The 16,667-nt window shown below is 38.9% G+C and overlaps 1 protein-coding gene across 4 annotated transcripts in view; it reads right to left on the reverse strand.

Moving 5' to 3' along the window:
* The window catches only part of LIAS (lipoic acid synthetase), a 164,511-nt gene that overhangs the window by 145,823 nt on the left and 2,021 nt on the right, over nt 1-16,667 (reverse strand). For 2 of the 4 annotated variants that reach the window (XR_014143054.1, XR_014143055.1), the window contains exons 3-11: nt 15,824-15,917; nt 14,574-14,654; nt 11,859-12,015; nt 11,715-11,772; nt 9,473-9,601; nt 7,286-7,431; nt 5,805-5,875; nt 4,699-4,810; nt 2,398-2,547 (exon numbers count right to left, since the gene is read on the reverse strand). Coding sequence is in view for 1 of the 4 variants with exons in the window: in XM_006732312.3 (XP_006732375.2) it covers nt 2,492-2,547; nt 4,699-4,810; nt 5,805-5,875; nt 7,286-7,431; nt 9,473-9,601; nt 11,715-11,772; nt 11,859-12,015; nt 14,574-14,654; nt 15,824-15,917 (904 nt within the window). In the remaining 3 variants the exon portion in view is untranslated. Of the gene's footprint in view, nt 1-2,188; nt 2,548-4,696; nt 4,811-4,920; nt 5,876-7,285; nt 7,432-9,472; nt 9,602-11,714; nt 11,773-11,858; nt 12,016-14,573; nt 14,655-15,823; nt 15,918-16,667 lie in introns of those variants that run through there. The other 2 variants (XM_006732312.3, XR_014143056.1) reach the window with 2 other exon arrangements.

Below are 16,667 nucleotides of genomic sequence, written 5' to 3' on the forward strand. Positions count from 1 at the left end.
GACAGCGAGAGAGGGAACACAAGCAGGGGGAGTGGGAGAGGGAGAAGCAGGCTTCCCTCGGAGCAGGAAGCCCGATGCGGGGCTCCATCCCAAGACTCTGGGATCATGACCTGAGCCGAAGGCAGACGCTTAACGACTGAGCCACCCAGGCGCCCCTGGATCAAGAATTTTTATATAGACCTCCTGTCATGTCTGTGCATTTAAATGTGCTTATTAATGCATCATTGTTTAGGAAGGTCAAAGCTCTGCCCTGGCTTTTTAAGATTCAGGCCTGTCCATTCTTGTATAGTTGTGCAAGGGAGTATAACTCTACACATGTTAACTCAAATGTCCAGCAAGACCCAGGTATTTGGTCACATGGTCTAGTCATGGCATAATGGCCTGTTATGTAATAAGGAGTGAAGAAATAACAAATTCAGAAGATATGATTTGTGATTCCACTTTTTTTGTTGTTGTTGCTCTTTTGTTTTTCAAGATTTTATTTATTTGAGAGAGAGCATGAGAGAGAAACCTCACAAGCAGGGGAGGGGGTAGAGAGCCCACTTTGGGACTTGATCCCAGGACCCCAGGATCATGACCTGAGCCGAACGCAGACAGCCTACTGAGCCACCCAGGCATCTTGTGATTCCACTTCGAAACAAACATTTCCTGCTACTCTTCTTTCAAGTTTTGGGATTAAGTTTAACTGGAGAGTATCCTGAGATTGCAACAGTAGGTGTTTTAAAATTTTGTCTAATTCACTATTATTTCACCCTATCAGTCAGAAGTTTTCTTGATACTGTGCTGCGGCTGACCAAAAACTGCAAAAGTCATCCATGACTCCCAATGCCGCATTTGTAACAAAATAGCTTCATGTTATCATTTGCATTTTTAGATATAGTTCCAAATATGTCTGTAACTGTATGAAACTGTAACATGTATTTGCACAAATAAAATGCTGTTTTAATTATTTTACATTGAATTCTATAAAAATTTCATTCGACAAAATTCTTCTGCTGCTAAAATGTTTCATTACCATTCACCTACATTGTGCAAAATTAGGAAATATCCAGATTATGTCATAGAATCAGAATCTGAAAAGTAATCCATTTTTCCTGTGAAAAAACAGATTTTTGAAAGCTTTATTTTATTCATTTAAGGATTTTATTTTTAAGCAGTCTCTACAACCAGTATGGGGCTCAAACCCACAACCCTGAGATCAAGAGTCATACGCTCCACTGACTGAGCAGCCAGGCGCCCCTGAAATAACAGATTTTAAGGAGGGTGGTTGCCTGAGATGTTTAAAGTTGGGGTAATTTTACAAAACAAAATTTATTAGGATCTATAAAGAAAGTAAGCCGAAGTATATATGGCTCCTTGGAGTTAAATTAAAATGTAACTCATGTTCAAAGTTATGCATTACTTTTATAAAAAAAAAATTAGTTCGCCTATTTGAAAAATCAAAATCAAACTGGCCTTCTACATTACATATTTTATAATTTTAGCCATCTAAAAACTTCCTTTGCAAGAACGTAGTAGAAAAACAGGATTTAGAGTCAAAAGATGAAGTTGAATTCTAGTACCTGGGAAAGAAAATCCTCCCTCAGGTCATTACCATCGCATACAACCCCCTCAGTGGAGTGGTATGAAAAATAGAAGGAATCAGTGGGATAGTACACGTGGATGTGGCAAACTACTGTAAAATGAGGGCTAACACCCTTTTTCTTAGGTTCTATTTCCCTGTCTTCCGATACCATCGTGATCTTGGTTTCCCCAAGGTCCTAACCAAGTAACTATTGTGAAACTATTTTGCAGGTCTAAGCAGTCATCCCAATGTAAAGAATCAACATGCAAACTCTTAAGCCTTTCTAAATTATTCCAGCGATGCTGCCGTATTCTGTAAAGGCCATATGCCGACTGTAAGAAAGCAGATCACCCTCGAGCTGTGCTGTTTCATCACGATATGTCATTTTTCACAAGTGCCATGTGACGATGATGTACAGGTAATAGGCTTGGAAGCTTTTCTAGAAGTTTTTCATGTATTTTTAATTATACTGTTAACAGTAAAACTCTTAAAAGACATTTTATGATTGTATCACAGCAAGCAATTGTTTAATAGAACAAAGAAGATACGCTAAAAGGCAAGTGAATTATTTAATTAAATATGCACAGCTCTCGACGTGTTTCTTAAAACAAGGAGACTGAGGTATGTCCACTGAAGTCAGGCATTCTGGTACCACTTCTTTTTTTTTTTTTTTTAAGATTTTATTTATTTATTTGACAGAGAGAGACACAGCGAGAGAGGGAACACAAGCAGGGGGAGTGAGAGAGGGAGAAGCAGGCTTCCTGCCGAGCAGGGAGCCCGATGTGGGGCTCGATCCCAGGACCCTGGGATCATGACCTGAGGTGAAGGCAGACGCTTAACGACTGAGCCACCCAGGCGCCCTCTGGTACCACTTCTATTACCAGTTGGAATCAGATATTCACAATTCATGTGATCTTGAAGGTCTTGTTATATTTGAGAGGACTTTTTTCTTTTAGCCACTAGATTTTTCAGGAAAAATTCACCTATTTAGGAAAAATGAGAACACGTTACTACCAATTTAACATAAATTTCAGAATTACACGTCAGTGTTTCCCTTCTATTTTTTAATTAATTTATTTTTTTAATGTTAAGGTCTACACCCAATGTGGAGCTTGAACTCGTGACCCGGAAATCAAAGAGTTGCATGCTCTACCAACTGAGCCAGCCAGGCGCCCCATTAGCTTTATCTTTTTTTTTTCAGTAAACTCTACCCCCAATGGTTACAAAAAATTTTTTATCACTATAGTCTCTGTTATTCTTTCTAGTAATTCAACATTTTAAAAGGGTGACCCTATTGTATCTACGTTTTGTTTCTATTGTATTGTACACTTTTGAACATTTATTCCACTTTATGTGCACTATCTATTCCTCGCCACTGACAAAGTATTGCCGTTGGCACAATTCATTTCAGAGAGCAATTCTGCTCCATTATTAGCCTGGATCTGATGTTTATAAAACAGACCTCATTGCAGTTGAGCAGACTCATCTGATGGAATCCCTTCAGCTTATTCCCCTCTAGGGAAGCAAGAGCTCTTCATTTATAATGGGCTTTCTCCCCACCCCCTCAGTTGTGCCTGAGCATTAAGAGAGCTGCTTAGAGGGGGCACATTCCCTTTTCAGGTCATTAGGGTTCCATTTCGTCTCTCACTGTTACAGCATGGCTCAGTGCTTACTGGCAGAGCCCAGCACCGCGGGCCTGGTTTTATGAGTCTGATGAACTTTGCTTTGTCATCTTAATATACACGTATAACTGCAACGACCATATGTGTACACAATCACCAAGAATCCCAAGGTTCACAACCCAGCCACGTAATGGAGAGTTATCCATGCTCCTCTAGACCTTATCTAAATCTGGCAGGAGCAGAACCAACATTACCAGGCCCTAGCCCATCATCTGAGTCTAATGCGCTACATAGTAGATCTTTTACTGGTAACTTTAAAAGCACTAAGAAGTTCATAATTTACTTTCTTATAAATGTTAAAAATTTTCCTTAAAAAACAAAATAAAAACTCCTTGCAAATGATTTTACTTTACTCTAACCACTCTGGAAGCTGATGTTAGTTCTATTCTTTACAGAGGTTTTCAGCTTGCCAGCAGAATTCTTCTTGCTTGAAGAATCACTTTATTGGCTTCCAAAGTCCCCACATCCTGTGAGTCAGTGTTGAATCAAAGTCTTGGGTTTTATAACGAGGATAAGCTGTTGTTAGTTCATTGAAATGCCCTGAATTTCTTTATAGGAACACACTGAACATCACTAATACATGAACATTAGCTTTTACCAATAGAATGCATGCCTAATTTAAATATATCCATGATTTAAACCCAATATATAACACAATCATCTAAAAGATCATTTACAGTAATCATGTAGTTTAGATTGATCCAAAAAATAACTGCTTATTCTTCAAGAAATTACAATTGTTATGTCCAACTGATAGGGAAAACATTATAAACATTTTTTGGATTAAATTCAGGCTTCAGATATGTTCTCATAGACTTTTTGATGGCCATTATCACATGACTTTTTATCACTTGGAAAAGGCTTTTCTTTTCATTAAGTCAGCTCAAGCTATTGACCAAAATAAGAGCTGAAATTACAAAGGTGAAGAACTGCAGTGTAGCTAGTAAAAACAGTAATAATTTCTATAAGGAAAATAACCTTACACATTTTTTTCCTGTTGCCTCTGGGAGGAAAACCACAGAGATATTAAGAGAAACAGCAATGTAGTCAAACAGCTACTTCTCAGGATTTAAACTGATCTGAAATTAGGAGTTTAGAGATGCAGCAGGCATGACGGCGAATGAATATACATTTTTCAGAAAACCACGTTATATACTTAACTGGTATTTGTCATTTCTGAATAACCTACTATTGAAATCCACACAAAGAATAAGCTGATTCCTCCTGCTTTCGTCACAGTAGCTGAGCTAGAAAGGGGGAGCGAATTCTTTATTTAAAGGAAAAAACAGGCTTAAGAGAATTTTTTCCTTAACATGTCCTCTATGGAGCAAAGTTCCTAAGGAAGTTCCAGAAAAAAACTTATTTTTTCCTATAAAAGGCAACCACAGCTATTATAAATTTAACATGGAAAGTTATGGTGTAAATAAAACCATGCCCTGCGGTCTAACTTACCTGCTTTATATGAAGAACGCACCAGAGGGCCACTAGCAGTGTAATGAAATCCAAGTTCATTTCCTACTTTTTCCCAGTGTTTGAACTTTTCAGGAGTAATGTATTCATCAACCTACATTTAAAGAATTCATTCAGATAGATTTTAGAATTTCCCTAAATCATTGTGATTCTGTAGAAAATCTATGCTCATGCATTCAGGATGGTTTTCACTTCATAATTTACCCAGTTGCCCAGAGGCTTTTCTCCTCTCCTTCCTCACAGACGACCTGTCGACTGGTTACTGGGCCCCTCTATCAGTACTCGATCACGGGGAATTAGAGAGGAGGGAAAACATCAATTTTGTAGTACATTAACTATTCTAAAAGATGAGATTATCTGTAGAGATTACATATCTGTATTACTCCTTCACTGACTAACAGGTATAATCAAGAATTAATCACGTCTACAAGGTTCGTGAGGACCAGACTTCCATGTCTTGTCTCGTCTTTTGTGCTCAGCCCTGAGTCTGGCACATAGTCACTACTCGACAAAAGTTTCTTGAACGAACGAATGTCCAATACAGAAATAAGAAGACTGACTTTTCTTTTTTACTTCACCTCTGGCTCTCATGTCACTCTAAAACAAATCACAAGATGACCAAGTGTGAATGAATGCCATTTCCCAACTGTTTAATTCTTTTTCTGTACATTCACTGAAGTCGTATAATTTTCAGGCCAGTATATCTGTTGGCTTTATGCAGATAATAAAAAGGAAACTGGGGCTTGGAAATATACAGGGAACATTACACTAGAAAGTCAGCAGCTTCTTCTTTTTTTTTTTTTTTTTTTAAAGATTTTATTTATTTATTTGACAGAGAGAGAGATAGCGAGAGCAGGAACATAAGCAGGGGGAGTGGGAGAGGGAGAAGCAGGCTTCCCCCCGAGGAGGGAGCCCGATGTGGGACTCGATCCCAGGACCCTGGAATCGTGACCTGAGCCGAAGGCAGACGCTTAACGACTGAGCCACCCAGGCGCCCTGAAAGTCAGCAGCTTCTTAATTGTACCTACAGATGACAAAGATCTAATTCAAATTACCAGTGAACGTTCGGTAATTCAAGATAGCAATACCTTAAGGTGGCGCTTTGTTGGTTGCATATACTGTCCTAAAGTCAAACAGTCTACATCGGCTTCACGAAGTGCTGTAGAAAAAAGGCACACATTACATTAACAGATTTTTTAAAAAGATTTTTAACTTAAAAAAAAAAAAATTTATTTTTAAGTAATCGCTACACCCAAGGTGGGACTCAAACTCAGAACCCTGAGATCAAGAGTTATATGCTCCACAGACTGAGGAAGCCAGGCGCTCCACTGGCAGATGTTTTTATGATGCTGAAATTGTAGATTTAAGCATAATTTCCCTGAGCATGATTTTACTTCAGAACAGTGTGAATTTTACGCTGTCCCAAAACCCTGATGTTGGGGAGTAAGACTATATCTATCCATTTAAAAGTGCCAGGGAATATGAAAAGGATTGGAAACATAGGAATGAGTAAGACAGTCATGAGCGGCTGACAAAAAGAAGGACAAATAACTCTAATACTATGGAATAAATGCTAAAATAAGGGTTAAGGGTATTTCGAGCAGAAGTCTGTTGGGCAGAAAAGAGGAAGGGAATGGTATACAAAAGGCCTGAAATCACTCATACTATAGACCAGACATGCTGTACTCAGTTTTACTAACTGTGCAAGATATGCTTGGAGGATGTGATTTGACCTCTCATGTATCAGAATCTTTCTAGTACAACTGTAATTTTACTCTAGTAAAGAGAAGCTTTTAATTACTATTTGCACTTGTTACTCTTAGAACCAATAAATAACTGCAAGTAGGCAAAGGATCCTCATGTAAATAACAGGTTTTTTTTTTTTTTTTTTTTACAATTTATAAAGCCTAAGAATCATAAAGCAGATGGGCTTATGAGACTAAGATTCAGCAAAGTCCAAAGCACATCATATTATGTGACAATGTTACCAGTAAGCTCTTCCTCAAAGGCCTGGCTTCATCTTATTCATCTTGTCACTGCCTGTCAGAGCTCCTGGTAACCTGGCTGGCTCTTAAAACTATGCAATGACTAAATAAGAAACGTGGATAAAATCTTATTTTCACTTGATTAAAGGGTATGGAATAAAATGGGATACAAATTTCATATCCTTTCTGCATATCATTCCATAGTGTTCTAAGAAAACATACTTCTGGGCGCCTGGGTGGCTCAGTCAGTTAAGTGTCTGCCTTCAGCTCAGGTCATGATCCCAGGGTCCTGGGATTGAGCCCCATGTTGGGCTCCCTGCGCAGCGGGGAGTCTGCTTCTCCCTTTCCCCACTCTCCCTCTGTGCTTTCCCTCTCTCTGACAAATAAATAAATAAAATCTTAAAAAAAGAAAAGAAAACTACTTCCTTTCCTTTTTATGCTGCTGTTAAAATCATATTCTGTACTTTGTTCTTACTGGCACTTTCGCTGAGACTATGGAGGAAGCATAACACGGCCTTCAAAACGGAGTTCCTGCTATTACTCAAATTAAATGAAAAAGAGTTTTCATTTTCCAATTTCTTTACCTTTCATTGTTGCATATACTTGCTCATCATTTTCGCCTAAGCCCAACATTATAGATGTTTTAGAAATCACATCAGGCCGAACCTCCTTGGCGTGTTTCAGTACGCGCAGAGACTGGTTGAAATTGGCCCGGGGATCACGAACTTTCCTTGAAAACAGCAGGGCTGTTGTCAGCAAGAATAACCACAAGCTCAACTGAGTACATAGTTATGCAAGCAAGTTAAAAGACCGGGAAAGGACATTCTGGACATTATATTACATCATGTGGTTCAGTATTAGCATTTGTGCACAAATATCTAGCTGTTGCTTTTGTGAAGAAAATCAGGCTTCACTGGGCCCCGTAGTTCTGTCTACTTTTAAGGCCTTTCAAGCCTGGGGCAGAGAAAACTAGAATGGAAATAATTCGGTTTATGAATTACTCATTGAGAAACCAAAATTCGAAGCCGAGAAGGAGTGATTGTAAGGGATAGTCAAGAGAGAAGAGAAAAAGAGTGGAAGAAAATCTCAACACCGAACAAAGGAAAAACTGTTTAACATGTACCCACATTTCAGAGGTCTGAAACTTTTATGTTCAGTTCTTTTCTAAAGACCAAGCTGCCCTCTGCTGGTGAGTATAAGACACTGACATCTCTTCGGTAAAAACGCATGATTCTGGAATTTTCACTGGAAAGGATAATGTTTCTTAAGTGAAACCAGGGAAACTGGCACCCACTGGTGGCAGTTTCATGAGAAATGACAGCGCTGGAATACGCTGTGTGTCAGACTTCAACAGCAGCCAAACTACCACGTTTTAAATGGCGAGAAGGCCAAAAGGAAGGAGTTGCTGATCAGTTGACGTTAATCCAGTATACGTCTGAATCCTAATGCATCTTTATTTTGTGTAACTTACTTGCTGTTATTTTTAATCAGAGACCAGTTCACAGGAAGAAAGGAAACCAATTTGCGAGTTTAAAAATAACCACAAAACCCGACAATACCGAACTAACTACTCTAGCAAGTATTTCTCCGTTGGCTTTGTTATGCTCCCTAATGCTTATGATTTAGTGGAAAGGCTGGTTATTGTTTACCATACTTTTTTCAAGTTCTATAATACAGATAATGTGCAGCAGCTATTAAGATCACTGCCAAATATACTTTACTAAAATTAAATAAACATATTAATCTTGCCTGAAGGTTAAATTTTCATCTTTCTGAAATATGAATATGATCATTAATGTGGCGTAACAATCTGTAAATTTTCCTATTAACATTATTAGAAAGAATAGTACCTACTTTTTAAGAGATTGAAGATACATCTGAAAGATAACAGTGTTCCTTTTGTATCACTTATTGCATATTTTAGTGCCAAATGTATTTTTTTTTTTTTAAGATTTTATTTATTTGACAGAGACAGACACAGTGAGAGAGGAAACCCAAGTGGGGGGAGTGGGAGAGAGAGAAGCAGGCTTCCCGCTGAGCAGGGAGCCCGATGCGGGGCTTGATCCCAGGACCCTGGGATCATGACCTGAGCTGAAGGCAGACGCTTAACGACTGAGCCACCCAGGCGTCCCCAGTGCCAAATGTATTTTTAAAAGTCTTTTCTTGGGGCGCCTGAGTGGCTCAGTTGGTTAAGCGACTGCCTTCGGCTCAGGTCATGATCCTTGGAGTCCTGGGATCGAGTCCCGCATCGGGCTCCCTGCTGAGCGGGGGGGTCTGCTTCTCCCTCTGACCTTCCCGCATCTTGTGCTCTCTCTCACTCAAATAAATAAATTAATTAATTAAATTAAATATTCTAAAAGTCTTTTCTTTTTAGAATTACAATCAGAGTTGTTGCTCTTGTATAATTTTTTCTTTTATTTTTGAAAACCGTTCTTTGAAAAAATTACTCATCGGCACTTGCAGTATGATACTATTTAAAAAAAAAAGATGCTCATGATATATATGTGCACCAAAACATACACACATGCATATAAATACATACACTTAGGTTATGGTAATTGATATTACTGGGTGGAAATTGATGCTTATGCTCTTTTTGTTGGCTTTATTTTCTGATTTTTCTATAATACGTATATGTTGCTTTTGTTAAGAAAAGAAAAAGAGCTCATTTTGTAAAAGTCAAATAGAAAGTTCTCCCCTGCAAAATGTGAGAAAAGATAGCAGATTCTGGCCCTCCAAACTTGCCAATGTGACTCAGTACATGAAATCACCTCTGTAATTCTGGAACTGTTTCTACATTATGTGCATACACATCCAATCCTGACAGAGCAACTTTTTCTATTGCTTTTAGATCTCCTCGGAAATCAGGGGTGAGACATTCCACAAGAATTTTTGGATTCCTATGAGGGGAAAAAAAATAAGTATCAAACTGAGGCAAAGAATTCACATAACTATTGCTCAAAACAGAAATTACCAGTACTCATTCGGTATCAGTTTCAACACAGTTATCTTTAGAATCTTGCCAATCTGGGAATCATGCTTTAGAAAGCATGAACATACAAATGTTCATATATAAACTGTTATATGAAAAAAAAAAAAACCCTGAACATCAAATATTATGTACATAACGGTTACAACAGATTTGCTTGCAAATAATGATCAGAATAAATTCTGAGATTAATAGACTTATACTTTATTGAGCAGTATTAAGAAAATAAAGTTGCTCGGGCGCCTGGGTGGCTCAGCTGGTTAAGTGACTGCCTTCAGCTCAGGTCATGATCCTGGAGTCCCGGGATTGAGACCCGCATCGGACTCCCTGCTCAGCAGGGAGTCTGCTTCTCCCTCTGACCCTCCCCCTCTCATTCTCTCTCTCTCTCTCACATAAATAAATAAAATCTTAAAAAAAAAAAAAAAAAAGAGCGCGCCTGGGTGGCTCAGTTGGTTAAGCGACTGCCTTTGGCTTAGGTCATGATCCCAGTGTCCTGGGATCGAGTCCCACGTCGGGCTCCCTGCTCAGTGGGGAGCCTGCTTCTCCCTCTCCCTCTGCCTGCCACTCCCCCTGCTTGTGCTCTCTATCTCTCTGACAAATAAATAAAATCTTTAAAAAAAAAAAAGTTGCTTACAAGAATTCAAATATAAACATTAAAACATGAAATATATCTTTTTATTCTTTGGAAAGTAAATTGGGACAATTCTTATGTGAATGCAAATAGTATTTGACTGCCTTAATTCTGATTTCTTTAAAAATTCATCAAATAGTGTCATCCTCCTTTCCTCAGGCAAATATTTCACAAGTGCTGTGGGTTTTAAAAACTGTTTTCTGAGTTGCTGAGTCATGAGCTTTGCTTAAATGAAATACAAGTTAAACATTAATCTTCTTATTTATATTCTGGCTATATCTATGCATTCAAGCATTAAAATGTGAACTAGGTCATAGTGCTGTTCCCTCTGACAGCAGTAGAAATGACGAGGACAGCTGATAAATTTTTTCACAAACCCAATGGCAAAGTTTCTGGAGCTGTTTCCTGAGAGAACAGATGTAAAAAGGACCACATATATACCCTCTCATAAGATAAAAGAAATGTTGAAAGAACATAGCTTATAACTCACTGTTTTTTTAATTGTAAAGTTGAGACTCATCAGTAGTTTGTGAAATCAATTTAGTGGGTTGCAAACAGAACTTTTTAAAGTAAACTATTAAAAAATTTAGAAAACACTAGGGGAATCATTAAAAAAACATCTCCTAAGTGCTAGGTGCTCAACTAGCACTAAGCTGTAGGAAGCAAGCATAACTCCTTTTTTAATACTTTTTAAATAGATGGGATTAAATATTAATAAAATGTGGATCATGGGTAAATTTCCCAGGGCATATGGATATGGATAAAATCTATATCAAGCATTGCATACTTTAACAATGTGAGAACTTATCTCATTCTATATACTTCTAGATGATGATTTACTCAAAATTAGTGCCGGGAAGACTGAAGTGTTATACATCTTTTTAAAAATTACTCAAAGTTTAAACTGACACTCAAATATGAAGGACAGGTTCTATAGCCTAAAGGTCTGTAAGTCTGTGCTGCTGAATCCCTAAAATTTTATGCAAATATGTATCTGTATGTTTGAATATACTTTTTCTGGAGAAAAGACCACATAATTTCCAGGAGGTTATCAGAAGGGTTTATAATCCCCTAAAAGGTTAATAACCTCTGCTTTTTTTTTTTTTTAAAGATTTTATTTATTTATTTGACAGAGAGAGACACAGCGAGAGAGGGAACACAAGCAGGGAGAGTGGGAGAGGGAGAAGCAGGCTTCCCGCCAAGCAGGGAGCCCGATGCGGGGCTCGATCCCAGAACACTGGGATCATGACCTGAGCTGAAGGCAGACGCTTAATCACTGAGCCACCCAGGCTCCCCAATAACCTCTGCTTTAAGGTAAATACCTTAAAGAAACTGAATTTATATGGGCTAAAAAAAGTCCTCAAATTACACAAGCAAATGCAAAAACAAGTACCTTTCCTTTAAGTATGATACAGTCTTTGCAAAATGCTCAGCTCCTCCGTCAGGCAAATCTAGAAACAAAAGAGTCCACTGCTCAAGATGATGTCACAACTTATTAAGAACCAATTTCTGGAAGAGGCAATGATGACGCACTAACCATCTCGATCCACAGACGTCAAGACAACATAATCCAGACCCCACTCTGCAATTGCCTTTGCAGTATTGTAGGGCTCACTGGCATCCAGTGGAGGCGGATTTCTTGCAGTTTTAACAGAACAAAATCTGCAACCTCTTGTACATGTGTCACCCATCAACTAGAACAGAGATGTTATAATTTAAATCACATAGATGGATGACCCGAAAGAACATATGCTGAGAGAATAAAGCAAGTTACAAAAAATGAATATAGTTTGATTTTGCTTATAGGAAATTTGAAACATTCAAAGGTAAACAAAATACAGTTAAGAAATACAAATATATGTAATAAAACTGGAAAGAAAAGGAAATGGATGGGGTGCCTGGGTGGCTCAGTTGTTAAGCGTCTGCCTTCAGCTCAGGTCATGATCTCAGGGTCCTGGGATCGAGCCTCGTCATCGGGCTCCCTGCTTGGCAGGAAGCCTGCTTCTCCCTCTCCCACTCCCCCTGCTTGTGTTCCCTCTCTCGCTGACTCTCTCTCTGTCAAAAAATAAATAAAATCGTAAAAAAAAAAAAAAAAGAAAAGGAAATGGTAAGCTCAGGATTAAAAATGGTGTTAAAGGAGGGGCGCCTGGGTGGCTCAGTCGGTTCAGCTCAAGTATTGATGTCAGGGTCAAGAGTTCAAGCCCCATGCTGGGTTCCATGCTGGGTGTGAAGCCTACTAAAAAAAAATGTCAAAGGAAAAAGAAGGTGATGGGATCAGGAAAGGATGTACAGGGGGGTTCAAAGATAATAATAATGTTCTACTCTCAAACTGGAGGTATCAGGCTGTCTACTATACTGTTACTCTTTAAAACCTACAGGGGGGTGGGGTGGGAGGGATGGGGTGACTGGGTGATAGACCCTGGGGAGGGTATGTGCTCTGGTAAGTGCTGTGAATTGTGCAAGACTGTTGAATCTCAGATCTGTACCTCTGAAACAAATAATGCAATATATGTTAAGAAAAAAAAAAAAAAAAGAAGAAGGTAGCAGGAGGGGAAGAATGAAGGGGGGGAAATCGGAGGGGTAGACGAACCATGAGAGACGATGGACTCTGAAAAACAAACTGAGGGTTCTAGAGGGGAGGGTGGTGGGAGGATGGGTTAGCCTGGTGATGGGTATTGAGGAGGGCACGTTCTGCATGGAGCACTGGGTGTTATACGAAAACAATGGATCGTGCATCACCACATCAAAAACTAATGATGTATTGTATGGTGACTAACATAATAAAATTTAAAAAGAAATAAAAAAAATAAAAAATAAAACCTACATATAGTTTATAAAGTTTTTTGTACCTATTTAATATTAATAAAAATGATTTTATTTTTTTAAATGATTTTAAAGGAAATAAAATATTCAATTAACATATCAACATGTAGGTCTCTGTGGGAGTTAAACAGAAGGCACAGCTCCTTGTTAAATAGATGAAACAGAAAACACGTAAAATCTGCTTCCTCTGAGTTATTCTTCAGGACACTGCTTCTGCTGCTACAGGTAACTACCATGTTCTGGCCCCTGCCAAGCATAGCCATTGCAGATGTTCTGGGGCCACTGGAGTTTCAAACCTGCAAAGTGATGGGTTGAGATCTGGAGGAAAAAACTCCTCTTTATGTTTAACGCCCACCCCCCCCCCCCCGGGGAGGGGGGTGAACTCATCGCTATGGTCCCAACATCCCATAGGGATTTACTGAAACAATGAACTCTTCCCAGAAACCAGTCATGAGTCAGTGGGGAAGGGCCAGGCAAGGGATAAAACCAGAGATTTCCATCACAGAGTGTTGAAAATCACTCCCTCCTTCAAGAACTGAGGTTCTATAATTTGGATAAGCTCCACAGCCAGCTCTATTTCATAAGAATCCTTGGTTCCTCAGGTAAACAGCCTCCTACTGGTACAACACAGACATTCCCAGATAAGTATGAACTTTCAGTTGCACAGAATTAGATTTAACCCCGATACCTGAATCTCCAAGCCCCTCTGGATAAATATGGTAGTGTGCACAGTTAATGCCAATCCTGACTCCACCATATTAAGATTATACATCTCACTCTTTTTCATTTAACTTGCAGGGCCCTCCTACTGAGGAGGGGGGAGCTTATACCTCTACTTCCACTGCTGTTCGGCTTGGCCATGTGATTTACTTTGGCCAACAGAATGACAGCAGGCATGACCAAGCAGAGGCCTCAAATGTGCATGGATGGTTGGCTTGCTCTCTGGTGCTTTCCATTCTTCATGATAAGAATGTGGCTTGGAGACCTGCTGGTCTAAGGAGAATAAAGCTCTGTGGAGCAGACCTGAACCCTGAGACCTCAACCTACTTCCTGCAGTCCATTTTCAGCCCTGTCAAGAGCAGCTATACCCCAGGCCATAGACAGAAAAATAAATGCTTATTATTGTTTAGGGGGAAAAAGTTAAGCAATCATGAATAACATTTCCAAAAATTAACAGAAGAGGTATCTTAATGTAGCACATGATTAACTGTCACATACATGGAAAAATCAATAATAGTTTTATTCAGAGAAGGATGAGAGTGTATCAGCCTAGACTATTTTGTCAGGTTTTTTTCCCTCGTATTTCTCATAAATTCATATGTAACAAAAAATCTGGCCAGAGATTCAGAGTGCACATTTTTAGGAGAAAGACATAAAATATCCCTTTCAGTTTCTAGACTAAAACTTCACAGGCTGAGGTTGTTCTTACCATGATTGTGGCTGTGGCGGTCGCGTACTCCCCACCTCCCCAACATTCTCCAATGTTGGGGCATCGAGCTTCCTCACACACCTGTGAGTAAGAAGGAATGGAATACAATCAAGTTGAAAATATTAACCAGCTGAGCAAAGTAGTCATCAGGCATCTTAAACTGTCCACTCTTTACAATGTATTTATGAAGAAAGTCACTATTCAAAAATGCTGTTAAACTGTCAAACTGTATATATATCAGGATCCCATTTTTAAATTAAAAACAATAGGAATGGATATATTTTATACATGCAAAGAAGGCCTGGATGGAAATATGCTAAAAAATAAAAGTGGTGTAGTTAACGTTTGCGATTGCATATATGATGCTTCACATTTAACATTATATTCTTTCCAATAAGCATGTATTTAATTTGTAATACAAAACATAGAAAAAACCTCTCATCTCCTAAGTTGCAGGGGAAAAAATCTTTTTTTGTACTATTAAGTGTGAAATTAAGAAATATAATTACCTTTTGTTTCTTTTGCAAGGAAAATGATTTAAAAAAAATTTTTTTAAGATTTTACTTATTTATTTGTCAGAGAGAGAGAGGGGAGAGCAAGCGCGCGCACAAGCAGGGGGAGCGGCAGGCAGAGGGAGAAGCAGGCTCCCCGCAGAGCAGGGAGCCCGATGCGGGACTCGATCCCAGGACCCTGGAATCATGACCTGAGCTGAAGGCAGACACTCAACCGACTGAGTGACCCAGTCGTCCCTAAAAAAAATTTTTTTTTTAATTTAAATTTTAATTTTAACTAATCTCTACACCCAACATCGGGTTTGAATTCACAATCTCAAGATCAAGAGTTGCATGCTCTACCGACCAAGCCAGCCAGATGCCCCGGGAAAATGATTTTTAAATGTATTTCCAGGGGCACCTGGGTGGCTCAGATGGTTAAGCATCCGCCTTTGGCTCAGGTCATGATCCCAAGGTCCTGGGATCGAGTCCCACATTGGGCTCCTGGCTCAGCGGGGAGCCTGCTTCTCCCTCTGCGTCTCCCCATGCTCATGCTCACTCTCTGTATCTGTGTCTCAGATGAAGAAACAAAATCTCTTAAAAAAATGTATTTCCATTACTGATAATAATGCATCTCTAAACATCTTTATTCACTTTCCTTGCTGCTTTTGATATGTGTTTTATTAAATTTTAAGTTACACATATGCAGAAACACTACGACTTTTAATTAAGAGGGACATTTAACACTTTGAAACTTACTGTATGGAGATTCAAATTCCGCAATGTATTTTTCAGTTTATTGTAATTTTTCCCCATGGGAATCTCTGTCTTTAGCCAAGGAGGTAGTCTTAACCTGAGGAAAGTCAAACATAACTATCCATTAACAAATATGTTCCCAAATAATCACACAGCTTTGAAGTTACTTTGCTCTGTAACAATTCTTAGTGCAGAGGTTTTTTTTCCATAATCCTGGGTTAACTCTTACAATTTCTGTTATAAGAGTAAGAACAGAGACTCAAATTTAGGCTTGTTCAAACCACTTCAGAAAACCCTCATAATTGTGTCTAACAGAGCACTATGCTCATGTCTACCTTTTGCAAAGTCAGAAAGTAATGCCATCTTCATGAAAGAATGAGGAAGTTTTTGAACATCTCATTCCCCAGTGAATAATATTGACAAAAGTTCTCTATTTGTTCAGAGAAAGGAGAGATCCCACAAGTGTTCCAGTGTTCTGCTCTACATTCCAGATTTGTGATGGTTATTAAATGGAAAAAAATCTAAAATTTGGAGTGAAGACTATGTATCCTCGGGTTCCCCTTGACTTACATCCACTTGTGAACTAGAAGTTGTTGGGTAGGGTACCTCCCAAAACAATTTGTCCTCTCTGCGAAATTCCCTCACCATTCTTTTGAATTAAGGCAAGCTATCCATAAGTCATATGTACCCTGAATAGGAGAAGCATACCAATACCCAGTAACAATGAAAAATTTATCAAGATCAAATCGGCTAGTAGCAAGGTGATAATGTTTGCTCTATGAAGAAATTTTATGTTGAATGCACAAAGGGAGATGGTAGTATAGGATGGCTAAGTCCTCGGAAGACT

Source organism: Leptonychotes weddellii, chromosome 2, assembly GCF_054177405.1.
Source record: "Leptonychotes weddellii isolate Sample4059 chromosome 2, ASM5417740v2, whole genome shotgun sequence".
NCBI classification, from domain to species: Eukaryota; Metazoa; Chordata; class Mammalia; order Carnivora; family Phocidae; genus Leptonychotes; species Leptonychotes weddellii.